The sequence below is a fragment of the Taurulus bubalis genome, assembly GCF_910589615.1.
Source record: "Taurulus bubalis genome assembly, chromosome: 1".
Lineage (NCBI taxonomy): Eukaryota > Metazoa > Chordata > Actinopteri > Perciformes > Cottidae > Taurulus > Taurulus bubalis.
Genome location: NC_136589.1, coordinates 10,546,564 through 10,567,121, shown reverse-complemented (window position 1 = coordinate 10,567,121; position 20,558 = coordinate 10,546,564). Strand labels below are relative to the sequence as shown.

Here is a 20,558-nt window from a genome sequence, read left to right as displayed (position 1 = left end):
ACTCTTTGACGCCTGCTTCCACGTTCATGAACAAACCCCCACATAATGTCTCCCAAGATCACAACAATCAAGGCACTGTACATCTCCGTCATCAGGGAAAGCCGCTTATCTCTCACATGCTCGGCAGCAGCCTCCGGCTCGCCGATCAAACCGTTTTTAATTTTTTTTTTTTTTATCTTTTATTATTTTCCTTGTCTGCACTGAAGCACAAAGCAGCAGCAGAGCAAAGGTCTGGAAACTTCGGCTTCTGGATTTCTACTCTCATTTTTCCACCAAACAAATAGCCCGTTTCATTTAATTTGAGTTTTTAATGATTTCTAGATTAAGAAAATGTAACCAGTTGATATCTGCAGAAAAGAAACAGAACCAGCTTGAAATAAAACTGAGCAGCATCGTCACATCGACTAACTTGAATCTCAGTCGCCCCATCACTCAACAAATGGTCTTTAGACTGCAGAGTTTTATAGCTATATCTATATATGTGTATATCAAAGACCAAAATATGGTTACTGGAATAGTGTGAGACATCAAACCGGTTGCCAAATGTTTATATATATATATATGTCAGATTTAATATCAAGACACTATGGATAGGCCTCTGTGTTTTTAGTCGGTTACATTTAATTGTAGACATTTGTTTGCTGTTTTACAACCTGTTTTGTTTTAGCTCAGTTTTACTGTTTAGATTCAAATTATTTCTCCTTTTTTTTTTTTTTTTTACTATTTTATTTGGGATGCTGAACGACGGCGCCACAAACTGTTAATCGACCTGCCTGTCCAGAGAACAAGGGCCACTCTTAAACCTGCTTCCGACGTAAAAACACTACTGGGAGGTTTATCTGTCTTTTGTGCTCTGTGCTCAACCAGACAAATGAATGAACGTGCGTCATTTACGTTGTGTTTTTTTTTTTTGAGTTTTGAGTGAGTCCTGGCCTTTTTTATATTGAAGTATCAGAAGTCTGAGGGACGAAGATTTATAGATATACACATCATTAAGATTCACATTTTGAAGGAACAGGCTTTTTTCAATGGATGGTAAAATCATTGACGGACATCTTTTTAATTCTCAGGAGGGTTTTGGTCTCAAACTGCATCCTGCTTGTTGTTGACCACTTTAACTCAGGCTAACAGCCCACTGGCAAACATCTGATAACGTTTTTCATATTTGTACTTGACATGAAGCGTCACAAAGAGGGTCAAGAAACGAGTACAGTGGTACATTTAAGTCTGACTAACTTTTCCCATGCGATGATCGTGTTGAGCTCCAGCTGCACTTAAAGCTCTGTTGTACTTAACGTGGCATGCTTATGCTGCTTCTGGAGTTACCATCGTTACCCATACACTATGGATACCATTTGCATTATCCAGCATCCAAGTCAAACTAACAGCTGAGAAAAACAAATGTTCTTTTGCGATCTTCACTTCAAAGTGATGAGTCCATTAGACTGGAGCTAGGAACTACATCTTAAATGTCCTCATATGGCCACTGTACTAGGAGCTTTAAAACAATTTCAGATGCATGTTGGTTAAGCAAACAAATAAAAATAAAAACCTTTATTTGGAGATGCCAGATTAAACACTGATAATTTGTCTCAAATGTCATATTTAAGTCTGCGTTAAGCAAACGGAACATTTAGAATTTATGTCGTCATTGAGTTTTTCTTTTAAGAGGTTATTGAGTTTCAAGCAGCACCGAGGCGACAGACTGTTCTTGCATTGTTACATTTTCATATCAGGACATTCATTAAAAAAATAAAGAAATGGGACTCATCTTAGAATCTGAATCACTTCAAACAAGCAGACATTTGTATTTTAAAGCCACTATCTGTGCTTTTTTTTTTCTTTCTTCTAAAACGTCTCCAAAAACCTAAATTTGAGTTGTACAGACAGATGGGAGGCCATTTTCTTTTCTTTTTTTCATAACTGCACCTTTTTTGTGTTTTTTTTCTTTTCTTTTCTGTTTCCGCAGTGTGTGTGAATGGGACATGTCCAGAGGTGCAGCGAGTCTCGTACAAGTGTTTTTTTTTCGACTTTGTATGTATCCTAACCGTGACTTGTGTTGAGTGAATGTAGTCCAGCCAGTTATTTTTATAAGCACTGTAATTCCCTGTAGAGCTGAAGTGTAAACATGTGAGTAGGGGTTTCATTCTGTAACTACTGTCATAGTAAAACCAGAGACTAATATGTACATAATGTATAAGTGGTAATAGTGATGCATCTATTGTAAATATACAATTTCTCTGTATGTTTTTTGTTTTTTTTCTTGATTCAGTGCTGAAACACTTTTCTGCAGGATCTCACGTCTGTTGACTCGTGCAATAAAAAGTGAACGAACATGCATCGACTGTCTGCTTTAATATCAGAAAATCTATATCGTTTATTGGCCAGGTATGTTGCACATACAAGGAATTTGTCTAGGTGAAGGTGCATAACAATAAACATGGAAAAAGTGTATCCTCTAGTTAATTATAATCCATAGTTATGCGGTTATAATCACTGTCACACAGAGAGAGGTGTGCATGAAATTCGCCGTTTTGAAACCAAAATAGGTGACCTACGTGAATCGTGTAGAGTCGATGAGGATTTTTTTGTCGTGGGGTATTTCTATTCAGTGAACTGCGAACAGGTGCGCGTGCCAGAAGGGAGCGCGAGTGCATGGAAATGTTAACGCGAAGGATCACCAGTGCAGACCACCATCAGAAGCATCTGGCAGTGCTCAGCAGGCCAAGAAACAGACTGCTGAAGAAGAGAAAAGGGCAAGGCTGAGACATGTGGCAAAACAGTGAAAGCGGGCGATGGAGACACTGGTGGTTCAGGCAAAGAAGAAAAAATAATCTGGTTCTGAGAGTATTACGAACTGTAAATTGTTATCTTTGCCAATAAAATGTATTACAATCTGAATTACATTGTATTGGCTGTCAATCATGATGGAAGAGTAGACAAGTTAAGTTACAGCATGTCCACCATCTCTTGTGGGGGTTATGCATTAAGCCATTTGTGGTGCCCTTACCATATTGTGCCTCATATACTGTACATGTTAGACCCAGTGACAGGCTGACATGAAATGGCTTGCATAATACTTAGTAAGGAGGCCATAATAATTTTTGACTCATGCCTGAAGTTGCGTTTCTCCAGCTCTCTCCAGGTTGGCAAACAAAGCATCTCAAAATGCATCAGATTGATGCTTTAAAATATGGAATATTTACATTTTTCTTACGGGGGAGCATGCCCCGGACCCTGAACTATGATCATTATGGGTTTTAATTTAAAACCCATAATGATCATAGTTTGCCAGCTTCTTGACGAATCTTCAGTCGGCTGAGGAATGATCAGCCTCACGTGACTGAATGGAAATTATGATAAATGTAAAAAGTGTTTGTCTCTTCTGCTCTTTCTCTGACTTTAATTGTGTCCATAATAAACGTTATTGAAGGAATCAGAATCAGAAACCGTTTATTGCCAGGAATGTTTACACAATCGAGGATTTTTTCTTTAGACGAGACAAACAATCAATCAACGACAACAACAGTGCAATGATATTAAATCAAGTATACGATAAAGTGCTCAGATAAACAGATAACGTTAATGTAAGTGTACGTTAAAGTGAATGTTAAAGTGACGGGTGTTTAAGTGAAAGTGTATGTTGAGTGGCATGGGCGTTTAAATATGAAGTGTTTTAAATATGAAGTGTGCAGGGGAGTGACCGGTAAGCAGAAAGAAAAGAAGGGAAGAAGAGGAAAGAAAAGAATGAAAAAATAGTCCGAAAAAATATTCCGAAAAATAGTCCTGGTGGTGAGAAAATATTCCGAAAAATATCCGAAAATAGTCCTGGGGTGAAAAAATAGTCCGAAAAATAGTCCTGGGGGTGACAGAATCAGTCAGTGGACCCGGGCTCTGTTGATGAGCTCTTTCTAATAAATGAAAAAACGTTGTGGTCCTTTTGCTGTTCAGACCTACAATGAACATATTTAACCAGATGGTGAATCAGAAAACAAATCAAATGTAAAAGTTGAGTTTAATCTGTGATCCGTCTTCACTCTGGTATGAAACTCCAGCAATCTGCAGCGTCCAATCACATAGCTGATGAACAATAAGGGGGCGTGTCGAGTGTTAAAACACTTCCTGAAAGGCTGCTCTCGGGGCTCTTTGATCATAGCTCCTCTAAGATCGAGGAACGAGGAAACGACAAATAAGAAACTTGCGATACAAGGAATAAGGAAACAGTAAACAGTAGTGATGGCGAGATGAAGCTTCCTGACGCATTGAAGCTTTCCATCCAATTGGTTCGCTAATGGGCCGAAGCTTCATTTGCTCTACTGCGCCACCAAGTGGACAATACATGTAAAACAAGCAGAGTGATCATAACGACACCATGGCTTTGGTGTGTGAAGCTTTACATTTAATAAATGATGTTTGTGACGCCAATACATATTGTGTCTATCTTTATGATATAATGGCGGGGTCAAAATCAAAAGTCGAAACAAATTGGGAGAGGGTTGTGATGTGACTGTGGGTCAGTGGTTAGATATATCCGACTTTCAGTCAGAGGATCGGTGTTTCGATCCTCGGCTCCGTTAGTCCATGTTTATGTGTCCAATGTTTTAAGTAAAAATAAGAACTTTTCCACAGTGCTGGGCTTTTTGAGACTATTTCGCCTGCTTTATAAAATACCCTTTCACAGGCACACATGAAGCTGGGTACAGATAGGAGGGGGGAATCCATTGAGTTTCGCTGCCCCTTATATTTCAAATCGCACGGCAAACCCACGAACCATTTTCTGAATCAGTCACGTGGTACGGCCGGCTCGCGAGGCTTCGAACGTCACCGCATACGTCATCGACACGAGCCTCGATACGCGCTTCACCAAAATCTACCTGGATTACTCGACACGTCCATCGAAGCCTCGACACGAAAGGACACATCACTAGTAAACAGGACTCAGGACTCAGAGAGGGGTCATAAAAAAAGAAGGCTTCTCATTGGTCCGTTGTCATCCACATGACCTTTTTCAATCTCTCCATAACATGCTAGTTGCAGAGTTCTTGCTAGTTGTAAACATTAGCATGCTTAAGTAACCAAACTGCCCTTCAACTTTGTCACAGATTTTGCACGGAGATATGACATGAAAGAAGACACGCGGTCGGAGAGGTGCGGGTTGTTAGGCGGACGTTAATGGTGAGTAAATTAGGATATCACATGCCTTGTCAAACTATCCCCTAATCAAGTTAAGATGAACAGTTTTAACGTGATCTCTGAAGAAATGAAGCAGGTGTTCAGGCATCTTCATGAACGCACTGACTGACTATAACGATTTTAATCTTAGAAGTAACTGAAAACCTCCTTAATTTACTGTTGAATTTAGTTTTTGTTTATCAAATTATCCTGGTTTCTCTCTGAGGATTCAAATTATTCTAATCTAGAGCTTTTCAGTATGTGGACAGCTCATACATAAGTTGCCTATAGACTCATATTCTACAGGAGGACAGTACTTTGAGACTTCATTACAGCAGTGGCTAACACACATTAGCTACAAAGCTGACAAATGAGTAGGGACACGTAGTTTTAGTTGTACTTTACCTAACTGCTCCACACACCTCGACCCAACTCCATACCAGGTAAATAAGAATAAGAACATCGGCTGAAGTGAGTGCCAGCTGCCATGTTGAAGAAAACGTGTTAATGATTCATCCTGTCTTTTCTGCAGCCTGTTTGCATCTATATTCCAGTCATGGTGGGTTTTTTCCAGAGAACATTAAGACTGAGGACAGCTCTCAGACATCTGAGCCCACACAGCACCTTCTCATCCACAGCCACAGCAGGACGTCCATCTGTGGACTTTTGCAGATCTTTTCTTCCCACCACCTCATGGCAGTCTGGAGTCTGCTGTCGAAAGCTGCACTCTGGGGCAGGCGGGTCTGACCCCGCTGCGGCCCCGGACAGGCGACCCTTCTCCAGAATAACGCTGGAAGATTTAGCCTTCTTCAGGAAGACCCTACCAGGCAGAGCCATCACTGACCCTGACTTGCTGGAGTCCAGCAATGTGGATTGGCTCAAGTCAGTGAGAGGTAATGACGAGAAAGTAATTCCGCTCATCCCACTTCATGATAGAAGTTACACCACTTCACAGATAATGTCTTTCATCTCTCATTTCTCTGTTCATACATCTTCTGCAGGTTCCAGTGAAGTGTTACTGAGACCTCAAACAACAGAGGAAGTTTCTCAAATTCTCAAGTAAAGAACAAATAGTGGATGTAATGAAAAATACACAAGCGAGGGGTGTATACGGTGGTTTAAGTTGTTGTATTCCCCTCCTGTAGGTATTGTAACGGTCGTAATCTGGCGTTGAACCTTCAAGGAGGCAACACTGGACTGGTTGGAGGCAGCGTGCCTGTTTATGATGAGATCATCCTCTCCACTGCCCTTATGAACAACATCCTTACGCTTGATAGTATCTCTGGTAAGTCTTAACATGTTCTCAATGTTTGCTTATGTACTTGGAGCATATTAGACTAATCTTTAAGGAGTATTTCCTCCATCTGTCAGGCATTCTGACCTGCCAGGCAGGTTGTGTCTTGGAGAACTTGTCCATGTACCTTGAGGAGAGAGACTACATCATGCCACTTGATCTGGGGGCAAAAGGCAGTTGCCACATTGGGGGAAATGTGGCAACGAATGCAGGTGGACTCCGGCTGCTGCGATATGGTTCCTTACATGGGACTGTGCTGGGTCTGGAGGTGGTGAGTGGAATGAATAAATAAGGAACTTTAGATGTTTTTCAGCATCAAGTATTATATTACAAAATATATGGATATGTGCACTAATGTTTGTTTGCATATGTATGTGGCATGTACAGGTGTTGGCAGATGGGCAAGTGCTGGATTGCTTGGCCACACTGCGTAAAGATAATACAGGATATGACCTCAAGCAGCTCTTTATCGGGTCAGAGGGCACACTGGGGGTCATCACTGCAGTGTCCATTCTTTGTCCACGGAAACCCAAATCTGTTAATGTGGTTTTTCTGGGTACGATTTGGTCGTTGTTACTCCCTTTTTACAACCGCTCAAACTACATTACAGCAGCTTACAGGACGTTAGGGAAATTGTGTCTCAGTCCAGTTGATAAATGTCAAGCTGGGTTTTGTTCTCTTTAATTCGTGTTAGGCTGTGAGACTTTTGAGCAGCTCCTGGAGACATTTCAGCTCTGCAGAGGCATGCTGGGAGAAATTCTGTCAGCCTACGAATTCCTGGATAGTGAATGTATGAGGTTGCTGAATACGCACCTCAAACTTCCCAATCCCATCTCTGGTAGTCAAACGCACACACACATGCAAACACTTAATTAATAAAGCGGTTAACCACACACACACCCATGACAAACTCTTTCCTCCATCTTGCAGCTTGTTCATTCTACGTTGTCATAGAAACATCTGGATCTGACCCAACGCATGACGGGGAGAAACTCCACAATTTCCTAGAGGAGGCGATGAACTCATTATTGGTCACAGATGGGACTGTAGCAACTGAAGACTCAAAAATAAAGGTCTGGTCTCAAATTGTCTTCAGAATAAGTCTGTTTATATCCTCCAACAAATCCATGAAAAGACAATAAGCAAACTAAAAGCTATCTCTGTTTCGCCAAACTGTGATGGAGCTTATTCCTTTGTGCTATAAGGCTCCATTGTTTTCCAATGTCTATTAAAAAAATAACATAAATGAGCCACACCTTTGCATTAAGTGACATGCTCATTTTTATACAGCGATTTATTTTGAGTCAATCCCACATCCACCATAATGCTGCTGTTAAGACATACCACAGCAAAAACCCTGCAGTGGAAAATAGTCCCTAACAAATACAGTATTTTATTCTGTTTCAGAAATGTTTGCTAAAAACTACAATTCCAAATTTTTTTGGGGGGTGTGAACTGAAACTAATTTATGATTTAAAATGACTCCCTTCTAGCCTTAACTATGTTTAACATCCTGGTTAAAGTGATAAAGATCTTAAGGTAAGGTAAGGGAGTTTATTGTCATTGTAAAACATGAAATGAAATTAAGTTGGCGACTCATCAGTCAGTACAACAGTACCAGGTAAAAACATGTATAAAAAACATTAAGACAGGACATTCTAATTTAGAACAAGACATAAAAAATAAAAATAAATAAATAAAACACGGGCATCAATGGCTTAAAAGTGAAAAAAGTGTTGTGTTATTGTCTATTTGTGTCCCCCCGTAGCACTGTCCGGTGTGAGCTGGGTGGGGTGGTGGGTGATGGAGGAAACCGCTCTGGGGAAAAAGCTGTTCCTCAGCCTGTTAGTCCAAGTTTTAATAGTCCTGAATTTTCTCCCTGATGGCAGTGGAACAAACAGAGAGTGTAATCTTGTAATCTAACTTTCCACTACTACCTTTACAGGCCCTGTGGTCGATGCGTGAACGTGTCACAGAGGCGCTGACTCACGAGGGCTTCACTTACAAGTATGATATCTCTCTTCCGGTGGAGCGGATCTACCAGCTGGTGACGGACATGAGGGAGCACCTGGGGGACCGAGCCAAGAGTGTGGTGGGATACGGACACGTCGGTAAGACCAGAAGATGGAAAGACATGAAACAATTATTTTTTATATATATATATATATATATATATATATATATATATATATATATATTATAGTGAAATAATAGCTTGCTAGCATGAGATATGATCTTTTTTATTACAATACCTACAATGGCTTGATCTCCATTCTGAAATATTAAGTAATTGTGGTATATAGGTGATTTACATTATGGTAAATGTACTTGTATAGCGCCCTTCTCGTCTTCTGACCTCTGAAAGTAGCACTACATGTCACTCACCCATTCACACACACCATGTAAGGTGTCACTTGCCAGTCAGAACTAGCTAATCATTCGCACCCAATCACACACTGATGAGAGCATTTTGACTCTGAGCCACAGTCGAACGCGTGCCTCACTACAAATTGTACTCGCTTACCTTGCCATCTGTACTTTTAGGAGATGGAAACCTGCACTTGAACATCACCTCTCCTGCCAAAGATCCCGCTCTTCTCGCTGCCATCGAGCCCTTCGTCTACGAGTGGACGGCCAGCTGTCACGGCAGTATCAGTGCAGAGCACGGACTGGGCCTAAAGAAGAGGAACTATATCTACTACAGCAAACCCAGCCAGGCTGTTGCTCTGATGGGTAATATCAAGGCCATGCTGGACCCGAAGGGCATCCTCAACCCATACAAGACTCTACCAGATGACCTGAAATGAACCAAAGCTCCGAGCCACAACCTTATTGCCACATGTGTGTTTATGGAGGCTCCAGCTCTTTTCTATGAAACCTTTTTCACACATTTAGGGCCGAGCTGCAGGTTTTGCAAGTCGTTACGTTGTCATCTGCACAAAGCACTACCTTTTAGAAAGACATCCGCTTCTCTGCTGTTCACACTTGGGACATCTTCTACTTAGTCCATAGAGCACTGCTGGAAGGAAGAAAGGGAATATAATGTACAAACACCTTAACACCGATCATGATCAAAGTTGTGTAAATTACTAATGTACATATAAACCTGACTATTTAAATGTATACTTGAAAGATTGTGAACCCTAAATTGTATTTGTACAAATACACTCCTACTGTTAATAGTGTGTTGGATCCACTGAGCTAAAACTAATGCAGTCAGGGTTCATAATGTTAAAAACTTGTTGTGAAAACTTGAGGTGATTCAACTTCATGGGCACTGCTGAAAGCTGCAGTTTGTGGTGTTGTTGAACTGAATTGAAACTGATATTTATTTAAGCCTACTCTGATAAAAATGGGATGAACAAAATAATAGAAACACCTGTCAGTACAATGCAATACAGTTGAATCAACACCTCTAAAACGTAAAGAAAAACTGAACATAACCTTAAGAAGGTCTGATGTATTGCAGGACTGTTGTATTAGACTGCATTAGTTTGAGTGAGCTGGATCTAACAACTGGCCATTGATTGTACATTTTTTTTTAAATCACAACACAGGCTGCAAAACTGTATTTGTAACCACACATCGTGTCAACTTTGTCTGAAATGAATCTTTAATAAAACAGTTTCCAAATGAAGATTGATTGTTTTTTTTGTTATTCGGGCCACTTGTGCACTGTGGCTTGATAGGAGATAAGGAGTTAATAGAAGCCCGTCTCACTACAGAAAACAGCTTCACCTCCAATATCCTAAAAATGTTGCCTCTACCGCAAACAAGTCTTCCTTGATTCCTTTCTGCTTGCAGACGTGTGCCGGGCAGATGATTCATATTCTTTTGTGTGTGTGTGTGTGTGTGTGTGTTTTGACTCCAGAAACTACCAGAATAATTATGTATCTGTTATATTTTTATTCTTTTGTCAGTTCATGGCACTTTTGCCCTCAACTAATAATTTCTTACTATCCCCTTTTATTGACAATATGGGTACCAAAAGTCCAATAAATGCCTATCCTGTCCATTTCAAGCTTATCAGTCTTACATACGCTTCAATACTGTGGGAGCGGTGGAGATGTGATATATATACTATATCTATAAAGTTGAAAAACATTTGTCCGTTGCTCTGAGTTTTCATTTGTTTTACCATACTATACAATTACCTTTTTAAGATTTCTTTGTCATGACTTTTCAATATATGATTTAAAGATGGATTTTTCTTATGACTCTAAAAAAAAAATACTACATATACTGGCTTTTTTTATTGTGTAAATGTTATAAATGTTAATAATTGTATAAATGTTTTATAGAATTGCTATGACATACTAGGTTTTAATAACAGTGTTCATCCATTCAAAACTCTTCAGTGTGGACTGGTAGCTGGAGAGGTACCTTTGAGCAAGGCACCAACTCCCAAAGGCTGTGAGCGAATAACAATAATGCGTTCAGGTCCCGTTTGTGCATGTCTGTGTTTTAGACCCATGAGATTAACTAGGGAGTGATGAAACAGAGCAAGAAGGATTAATCAAGAATAATGAGAAAAGTCTGGCTAATCACTAAGCAAGAGTGCAGTAACTGTTTTATTACATATAAAAAAGACAAAGCAACTTTTTTTCTTCTTAAACAAACCCAGCATTTGAGAACAAATTAAGTTGTAACCAAACACCTTGGCAACTTTGTCTGTTTAAAATGAATCTTGAATAAAACACTTTCCAAATGAAGATGGAGTGTTTTTTCTTGCTATTCAGGCGACGTGTATGACATGTTGGTAGACAAGGAGTCCACAGAAAACAACTTCACCTCCATCACAAACAAGTCTTCCTCGATTCCTCTCTGCTTGCACAGAAGAGCCACAGTGAGTTAACGACATGTGCCAGGCAGAGAGGATCATATTCATGTTATATTATATAAACTAATTCCTATGACAGATACTTAGTGTGCTTCTACTCCAGAGCAGTGTCTATCTTCAGTGTTTTATCCATTTTTCCCACATCTTACAAACAAGCTCAGTAGGAACAATTTCCGACTCTTGTCTTCCAATTTCTCAAGAAAAGATTTCTCACGAGTTCCAATAATGACAATATGGGTGCAGAAAGTCCAGTAGAGTTAATGCCTAAGTATACAATCCTTTTCACACACCATCAGTGTTACATTATCCACAGCAGTTTGGTAGCAGTGGCGATTTAATAAATATAAAACAAAAATTTAAAAATTTAAAACATTTGATTCTATTGGCTGTTTTCCTTTTGTAAGTGAACATATTTGTGTGGTTTGTCTTGTGAGTCTTTGTAGCGACAGTTGTAATGTTCTATTAAAGCTGAATGAGTGAAACACTTCTGATTGTCTCTGAGCAGAATGCCACAACCACATGCCAAAAATACAGGCTGGGGATCAGAAATGTAATTATAAGAGACACTCAGTATGTGTGTGTGTGTCAGCAGTCTTGCATGGGCATTAAAGCATTGGGATGGAATACTACAATATTCCACCCATGTTTGTCACGCTCGGTAACAGTCTACAGTTCAGGTTAGTGTGCACAACGGCAACTGGTTGGTGTCCTGTCACAAAGGCTGGCTTCATTCTGGCAGGACAAGTCCAAACGTTTATGGGCTTCAAGTAAGAGAGGGATGTCAGTGGAAGGCAACCACAGCTGAAGGGAGAGAGCCAGTGAAGGATGAAGGTGAATGACACTTGAACAATGTTTTTCCTCTGGTCGTCTGTCTTTTCCCCTTGTCATCCTTTCACATTCCACAAACAATGGACTCTTCTCTAAGCCGATCCCTGACATCAGGGAGCTTCACCTGAGGCTCCTCCCCCTCTCATGACTCCTTGCCCTTCTCAAGAGAGCTGTGTATCTTGTCCAGGGTTTTCTTGATGCGCAGTGCTGTTAGCCTGGCAGAGGGGTTCTGGTACCAGCACTCCTTCATCAGTTTTACTAGAGCAGAGAGAGTCTAAGAGAAGGGAGAAATAGTTGATAAAGAAATAAAAAGAAAGATTCATGCAGTTATATATCCACAGTGAACGGTGGCTCTTGCTATTGAAATCTTGACATTTTTTTAAAACACTATGATTACAGCATATCACAAAAAAAAGAATTGTTATAGCATTTTATTTATGCCATAAAAATGTCATAAAGAAGTCATGTCATAAAACAGTCAGTGCAACAAGAAGAAGAAAAAAAAACAAAACTCTTCATATAAAAAAGTTTGCAAAGTCCTGTAAAAGTAATACAAAAAAATCATAATATTGTCAGTGTGTCATAAAAAAGGTAGCATGTCTTAAATACATCAATACAGTTTAAGTAATAGAGTAATACTTACAGGGTCAGAGAACCAACGATTAGGAATGAAAGGCCTCTGCTGCTCCACACACACCACCTTCCTCATGTCCTCGAAGCTGGGGTCATTTGGTACCAGATCGTAGAACGGAGGCTTGTACTCCTCAACAATACCTGGAAAGTCAAATTGAGATGATCGAGATTAGAGCGAGTAACCGGATCAATAGGATGAATGAGTGGCAACATCGGTCTCCCTCCTAACAGCAGGGCCTGAAGATCTGAATATACAATATTATATGAAAGTAAATAAGAAATTAGAGGCGTTTGTTTATTGTGTAACAGCCCTTAAATATGCACCAAATGCATGCCACTCACCATTGCTGTATGTGCGTCTTGCTATCTCCCACAGCACCAGCCCAAAGGCCCAGATGTCCACTCTCTTATAGGCATCAAAGCAGTCTATCTGAATGGTCTCGTCCAGCACTTCAGGTGCCATGTAACGCTTGGTGCCAACCTTCGGATTGTTGCCCACATCCAGCTGGTTGTCTGCCTGGGAGTGGGTCACAGCCAGCCCTGAAACAATCAGTAAAGGCCAGTATTTTAGTCGAGGACTAGATCTGTGTCGATATAGAAATTCGGGCACGAATATTCCCCAGATATAGGATGGACAGAAACAGAGATGGGCCTCGATCACACGGAGACGCGTTGCTAGAAACGTGTCGCCAGCAAAACGCTCCTCACACACACAACCAATCAAATCATGCGAGAGGCAGCTTTATTACTTCAACAAAGACACGCAGTGTCTGATAGGATGGGCGATGGATCAAATACATTTCTTGCAGAATTACTACTTTGGGCTTAACTACTTTACAACTTCCTTCCTGTTTTGATGGTGGTCAGTAGGAAGGAATAGTGGGAGGCAAATGCAGACAAAAGGTTGATATTAGCGATATGGAATTAGTATGATGAACTTTATGATTGAATAGCACAGCATAGGCAAAAGCGTGATATCAACTTGAATCCATTGTTTTCCCCTTAACACATTGGTTCGGTTACGCATGCAGCCATGCTCCACAGGGGCGCCCTGCTGCTTTGCATGATGGGCTTTTTCGAGGAGTTTTTGAAGTGGCCGCACCTGTAGCGACGCGTCTGTGTGATCACCGTACTGTGCCAAAGATCAATAAATGAAGAGAACGCTGCAACCCAATGTAACCAAATGCAACAAACATTCAAAAATCCAAGGAATAAAGAGATGCAGTCATCATATTTGTTTGACATAATGCATTTTGATGAGAAAAAACAGTAAAAAGAAAACCTATGTATATATATATATATATATATATATATATATATATATATATACATATATATATATATATATATATATATATAAACAAGTGGTTTGGTTTGCCTGAAGCATGAAGTACTGGACATGAACATGAAGACTAACAGTAGTCGTAGATGAAGAAAGGACAACATACTGACCCAGGTCAGCGATGCAGCAGCGCAGTTCCTTTGTGACCAGGATATTTTTGCTCTTTAGGTCCCGATGTGCGATGGCTGGTTTCCCCTCTGTGCCAAAGATCTCAGTGTGCAAGTGCACCAGCCCGCAAGCTATCGACGCCGCCATCGCCAAGCCCTCCGATGTCTCCACAGCAACTCGTTGCAAGTAGTCATAAAGCGAACCGTTCTCATGGTAATGGGTGATGAGCCACAGCTGGGTGCTGGAGTTGCGAGAAGTCATGTCAGACGCCATGAAGCCTGAGAGAAGAGCAATAAGAAATGTGATGAAAGATCATCAAAATGTGTATAATATATTAATCTATTTAACTCTAGATCCACATTTTACATAGAAAAGACAGACAACGCAGTAATCCTGTTATTTGGAACAGATGTAGTGGATTGAGCAAATATGAGCTGGAAATTTGTTTGTTTTGTTGTTGTCTTTTTTTTTTTTTTTTAAATCGGGAAAATTTATTTATTCTGAAGATTCATTCTCAGAGAGAGATATTAAGTGAGCAAGTACTCTTGCTCACTTAATATCGGTCTTCAAGCTATTTTTAATACAGAGAGGGATTCTGCTGTTGAAGCAGAAACAATTTAATTTTTAATAATTTTTAATAATTAATTTAATTGTATAAACACGGTTTTGCTTTCTGGACTTCTTATTACTTCATAATGCAAACCCGTTATGTGATGCAGCTGTTATGCTTAATTTATTAATCTATTTGCTATTATGCCGGCTTGCCTTATTGCACAGGAGTTGCAATTTGAATTGCGTGCACCTCTGTGTGTAACATATTTCAAACATAAAGGTGTTAAGACATTTAAACAGCATTTAGCTTGAAAAAGAAACATTTAGTTAAAAACATGTTTTTAACTAAAAAGGTAAAGGCAAAGTGCTTTCGATAAGAAATAAAAAGCCTGAAGTCAAAGATGTATCAGAAACTTGTTCTTGTTAACAATGCTAAAATTATAATCTTTGGAAAGAATGAATAAAATTGGAGACAGTGGGAAAAAAATCTCTTTTTATACAATGAGACATTAGATTTTTCTTTCCACCAACATTTGTGCGTAACACACTCACCCAGTATGTTTTCATGTCTTAGCAGCACAGTATTGTAGATCTCCGTCTCTCTGAACCAGGACCTCTCATCTCTCGAGGAGAAGATCTTTACAGCTACATTCTCCCCCTGCCACTGGCCCCGCCACACCTCTCCATACCTCCCTTTACCTGGAAAAGAGTGACGAGAAGAGGAGAAATTAAGAGACATCTGCATTTAAATCAACAGCACAAACTTGTACGCAACCACATTTTTCCAATTCCAAACTGTTACAAGCAGTTCTGTGTGGTACGAAACAGGATCTCAAAGCATGTGACCTACATCGTTTGAATTTAAATGCTCAAATAAAAAATTGATTGATTAATTGATAATGAGAAAACCTTTCATCACCAAGCTAAGACAACTAGGTACTAAGACTTTTGTAACAGTCAACAAGAAACACATGACACAGTTACTTTAAACAAATCAACAATGATGTGATGATGCATGTCCTATTATTGTTGCCCTCACATCACAAGTTTGACATCGCTGTCAGATCCGTATCTTAACCTAGAATAACAATGTGTAGCCATCTATAATACTGATACAAACGGCAAACTTCAAGTGACCACACGCAGAACTCAACGATGACAAGATAATCCATCCCACAGATTATAAATGGAGTTTTGTTTGAATCATTTAGTTTAGTATGCCATATATATATATATATATATATATATATATATATATATATATATATATATATATATATATATATATATATATATATATATATATATATATATATATATGCAAGACTGTGGTGCTTTATACATACCTACACACTCCAGCAGGCTGATCTGCCTGGCCACGGTTCTCTGGACCAGGAAGGGAAGACCTGAACCACTGCCGGATGTGCACGAGTGGTCCAACAGTTCCTGAAGACAGACACAGATATCAGATTAGCTGCGTATGCCATAATCGTTAGAAGGCACATAAGTATACTCATATCACACGTAGCTGTAAGGCTACTGGAGTTCAGCATCAACAAAGATCTGACTTGGTTGGTAAAATGTTTTGCTTTGGATTCAGTGAATAGGCGTTATGCACTCTTTGTTTATATCAACATATTTTTCTGCACCACAGACATTTGGGGCCTAATTAAGGCTATTTGGGGCTAATTAATGGTTATGCCCAAAACACTACAATGACAGGGTAAAATCAGGTTGCCTTTAAGTTACACTAATTAAATAGATTCATATACCTTGTGAATGACAATCAAAATAGAATACATTGTATTGAATTGAATGTATCCACTGAGGACCAGTGCACCATTAAACCATATTAGACTTTTCAAAAGTTAATTTTAAACACAATAAGCAACAATTAACTCAGCACCATTTAAGGTCAGACAGTTCCATCAATCACATAATCTGTCATTCTTTACCACAACTTGTAGACACCCTGAAAAAACTGTGTTTAAATAGTTTCTGGGGGAGAAAAATACCGTACTAATAGAGATGTACACACTGTTAGAGCCGGGAGTGAGAAGAACATGAGGGATGTAATCTCTGTACAATCTAGGGCTGTGCGGTATACCAGTTTCACTTTTCCGTACGGTAAGACTTTTTCATATACCGTCATACAGGTCACCGCTATATGGCAGGCAACAACATTTAATGTTCACAGCTTGAAGCTGAAGGTGCAGCGGACCGAGTTACTTACGCCTCATGTTAACTCACTTGACTCATGGTGTGCAAGAAATGACATCGCCAAAAGGCATGCTGGGTAAATGACACTGCCCACACAGGAAGTCTTTTCCTGTGCAGCAAAGTGGGCGGGCTTTACCCATCATGCATTTTGGGGATGTAATTTCTTGCACACCATGAGTCAACTTCTATCCGTGAGACGTAAGTAGCTCAGACCGCTGTACACGTATCTGTGACTGTAAACATTAAATGTTGCTGCCTGCCGAAGAATGACAATAGTCGTTACGGCCGTGCATGCGCCACTTGTATCAAGGAATTCCCCTGGGTCCTAAATCCCTCCAAGTTTCGTTCCCTATGTACCAATCAAAACAGCTGCTGGCCAGTTGCGAGCAAGTGATGAATAACGGTGGCGGTCCTTTTCAGCGTCAATAAATTAATGTGTTTATTTGGAGAAAAAAAATACCGTGATATACCGTGAAACCGCCAGAATCTTACAAAATACTGTGATATGAATTTTTGGCCATACCGCCCAGCCGTAGTACAATCTGCTGTGAATCTCTTTCCATTGTTTTAAAAGAACTCTCATTCTTACCGCTAAAGTGCTGTCTCCTACATTGGAGGTGATGAGGCCATCAATGGCTCCCTGTTCAGTGTCAAACTCCTGCAGCCTTTGCAGACGGCCGTGATGGAGCCTCCTGCAGGCCAAAACTGACACTACAGACAGAAGAGCCAGAACCACCACGGGACCAAGAACAAAAAAAGCTAAGGTCTCCACGCGATAACGAACTGGCTCACCTTCTGGGGCTGTGGACAAAAAGGGAAACAGTAGATGGTGACATGTCTTTTAATAGACAGCTACAGAAAATCATTATTGTATTTTACAATTCATCATGCTTAAATGAAGCATGTCATGATCTATTATCTACCTGTTGGAAGCAGAGACATCAGCGAACTCCTGGTGGTGTTGCCGTTGCACATTTCCTGGGAACAGCATAAAATGACATGGTGGAAAGACGGCGCTGTGGAGCATTGTAAACGGATTTTGTCGAGCCCCTCTAGGCAGCCATGCTCAAACACCACTCCACTGCTGCCGACTTTGACAGAGGAAAAGCACCGAGTACCATGGCACTTCCTGGCCTGAAGGCATTGAGGGGTTTCACACAGACACTCCAACTTCCCATCTGTGGAAGAGATGATATGAGTTCAGCATATATTCGGGGCATTAAAAAAGGCCATTGAAAACACATGTTGACGTATTTAAGGAAGCAAGCCAACAGAAAGACTTCTGTCTCTCCAACTTTCCCCCTCTTACTCAAACTAGCAGGCTTTCTATCTGGCAAACATAACTGTAAATAAGACAGGTGAGCAGCATTGGCACTCTGGTCACCCTCAAGTCGATGACATCAGGAAGGTGGGGTTTATCATGCGTCCAAAATTAAGTCTGTAATAGCTAAAGATAAGCCTGGTTAGTTTGTAATCACTTGCCCAGGGACTACAGACAACAAAATAGCTTTCTTGTTAACTCTGGAACATGAGGTGGTAAATTAAATGTTATTTAATGTGGACTGTCCCTGGTAAATAAATAAATAAAAACATCATAGCAAATCCTCCAGTTTTCCCAATTTTCAATTTCATTAGCCATGTACCACGTGTATGATTCATTATTAAACTGCACTTTTCCGCATTCAAGAGTCATCACTGTTTCAGTAAACTAGAGACATCTTTTTCTTACCTGGAAGCCAAGATAACCTATGTACTATAGTTGTCCTGTCACCTAACTCAAGATCCACATTTTACATAGAAAAGTTAGACCACTCTGTTATTTGGAACAGAACATTCAAACGGTAAACAAGTATATTTATTCATTCTGAAGATGCCTTTGTCCAAACTGACTTACAAATGAGAGACAATCCATTACAATTATTAGAGAGCAATTTTAGGTGAGCAGGTACTCTCAGAATAGGTAGGTCTACTCTATAAAGAGGGATTCTGCTGTTTAAGCAAAAAAAAAAAAAAGTTGTATGAACACGGTTTAGCTTTCTGGACATCTAATTACTTGTAGAAATCATAATGCAAACATTTTATGTGATGCAACTGTTGTTGTGCTTCAGTGTAAATGTGTGTATATTCATTTCTGGGGAACAGTTTGGTGTTTGGTGACCTTGCATGTCCAGAGCTTCGCAGTGTGACAAACAGTGAACTACATCGCAATTGTGACACTGTTATACATAGCATCACCTACATAGTGAAAAGCCACAATGTCTGAAGAGCACCTCAAACTCTAGCTTAGCTCTGAACTCTGAAATAAACAGCTACCAGCCATAGATGTTGATCATAAGTGTCTGCACAACATGCACAGACAAAAGATATCATCACAGTCTGAAAACAGTCAAACACAAATGAGGACAATACCTGAGCCCTCAGCTGACGTCTGCAGGTCCTGCAGAAAGAGCAGTAGAAGGACGTGGACACTGCAAGGACCCATGTTTCAGTGCACTGAGAGAGAAAGGGGAGAGGAGTTCAAATGAGTGGACTCATGCAAAGAGATAATGACATGTACCCCCCTCTATGTCTTCTGATAATCCCTGCCAAGGCTTCACACAAAAAGGAAGCCACTACTTATAATGGCGGAATGCCAACAGTCCTCTGTCTGTCTTTGTCAAAGCTTTATTTAAAACACATGACTGATTAGGAAACAAACAATAGGCATCTCAAAGACAACCACCTATAATATAGTTACACTATTCATCTGTGGACGTCAAAGGTCTTTACTCCGACATAATAATGGTTCTAAAATTCTTAATTAGCCTGCTGTTCATTACCAATGGCTCTGAAGATAACATAACACTCCTGGATCTGCTCCTCTGCGAGTCAACAATACATAACGCGTCTGCAACAACTATGCTAGCATCATAATGTAAATTCCGTTCAAAGCTAACACCTTACATTTACACCACCAAAGTAAAGCCACCAGCTATTGTCCTTTGTAAACCTGGCAGACAGACCGGGGGCCTGGCTGTGTGCTGTAGCTAACAGGCCACTAACGAGCGTTTTTATTGTCCGTGCACAGGCGCCTCGGAGGCGCCAGTCAGACGGACGTCTGCCCGGTGCTGCTGCCGTTAGCCCTGCGCGAGCTCAGCTAGCCGCAGAGCTAACGGCTCAGCCGGACGAAAACCACCAAAACAAAGAGACAAATACAACGAAAGCCTACCTGGCACACACGACATACAGCCTCTAACTCATTGTGGGGCGCTTGTCTCTCCCTATATTGGGTTTAAATGGTCGTATTGGCGTTATTTGAGATGTAAGAAGCGAAAACAGGATCACAACCCAGCCCACCCACTGGCTGTCTTCCCTTCTAGCTACGCACGACGTCACCACAACATTATCCTCGAGGTGCATTGTGGGTCAAGGCAGTCCTCCTACAGGTTGTATACCAAAATAACTGTAACATGATGATGTAGCTATCTACAAATAATAGCCTTTATGTGACAATTTATTGGGAACGAAACATTTAAATATTGTTTTAACTTCAGTTCATAAGCTCTTGTTTTTGTCCACTTGATTGCTTA

At 40.3% G+C, this 20,558-nt stretch overlaps 2 protein-coding genes across 2 annotated transcripts; one reads left to right on the top strand and one right to left on the bottom strand.

Annotated features, from left to right (window-relative positions):
• Positions 1-5,728: 5,728 nt before the first annotated feature.
• Positions 5,729-10,050, top strand: d2hgdh (D-2-hydroxyglutarate dehydrogenase; the record flags this gene model as incomplete). Its single annotated transcript, XM_079221575.1, has 9 exons — positions 5,729-6,065; positions 6,174-6,231; positions 6,318-6,457; positions 6,544-6,737; positions 6,854-7,022; positions 7,161-7,304; positions 7,397-7,539; positions 8,412-8,577; positions 9,011-10,050. The coding sequence occupies 9 exons, from the start codon at positions 5,729-5,731 to the stop codon at positions 9,271-9,273; spliced, it is 1,614 nt and encodes a 537-aa protein (XP_079077701.1). The 3' UTR covers positions 9,274-10,050.
• A 966-nt stretch (positions 10,051-11,016) lies between these two features.
• acvr1l (activin A receptor, type 1 like) lies at positions 11,017-19,471 on the bottom strand (the record flags this gene model as incomplete). The annotated part of the gene is made up of 9 exons (XM_079216358.1): positions 11,017-12,408; positions 12,778-12,908; positions 13,110-13,307; positions 14,220-14,495; positions 15,322-15,468; positions 16,116-16,215; positions 17,579-17,790; positions 17,913-18,167; positions 19,399-19,471. The coding sequence occupies 9 exons, from the start codon at positions 19,469-19,471 to the stop codon at positions 12,277-12,279; spliced, it is 1,524 nt and encodes a 507-aa protein (XP_079072484.1). The 3' UTR covers positions 11,017-12,276.
• Positions 19,472-20,558: the final 1,087 nt, after the last annotated feature.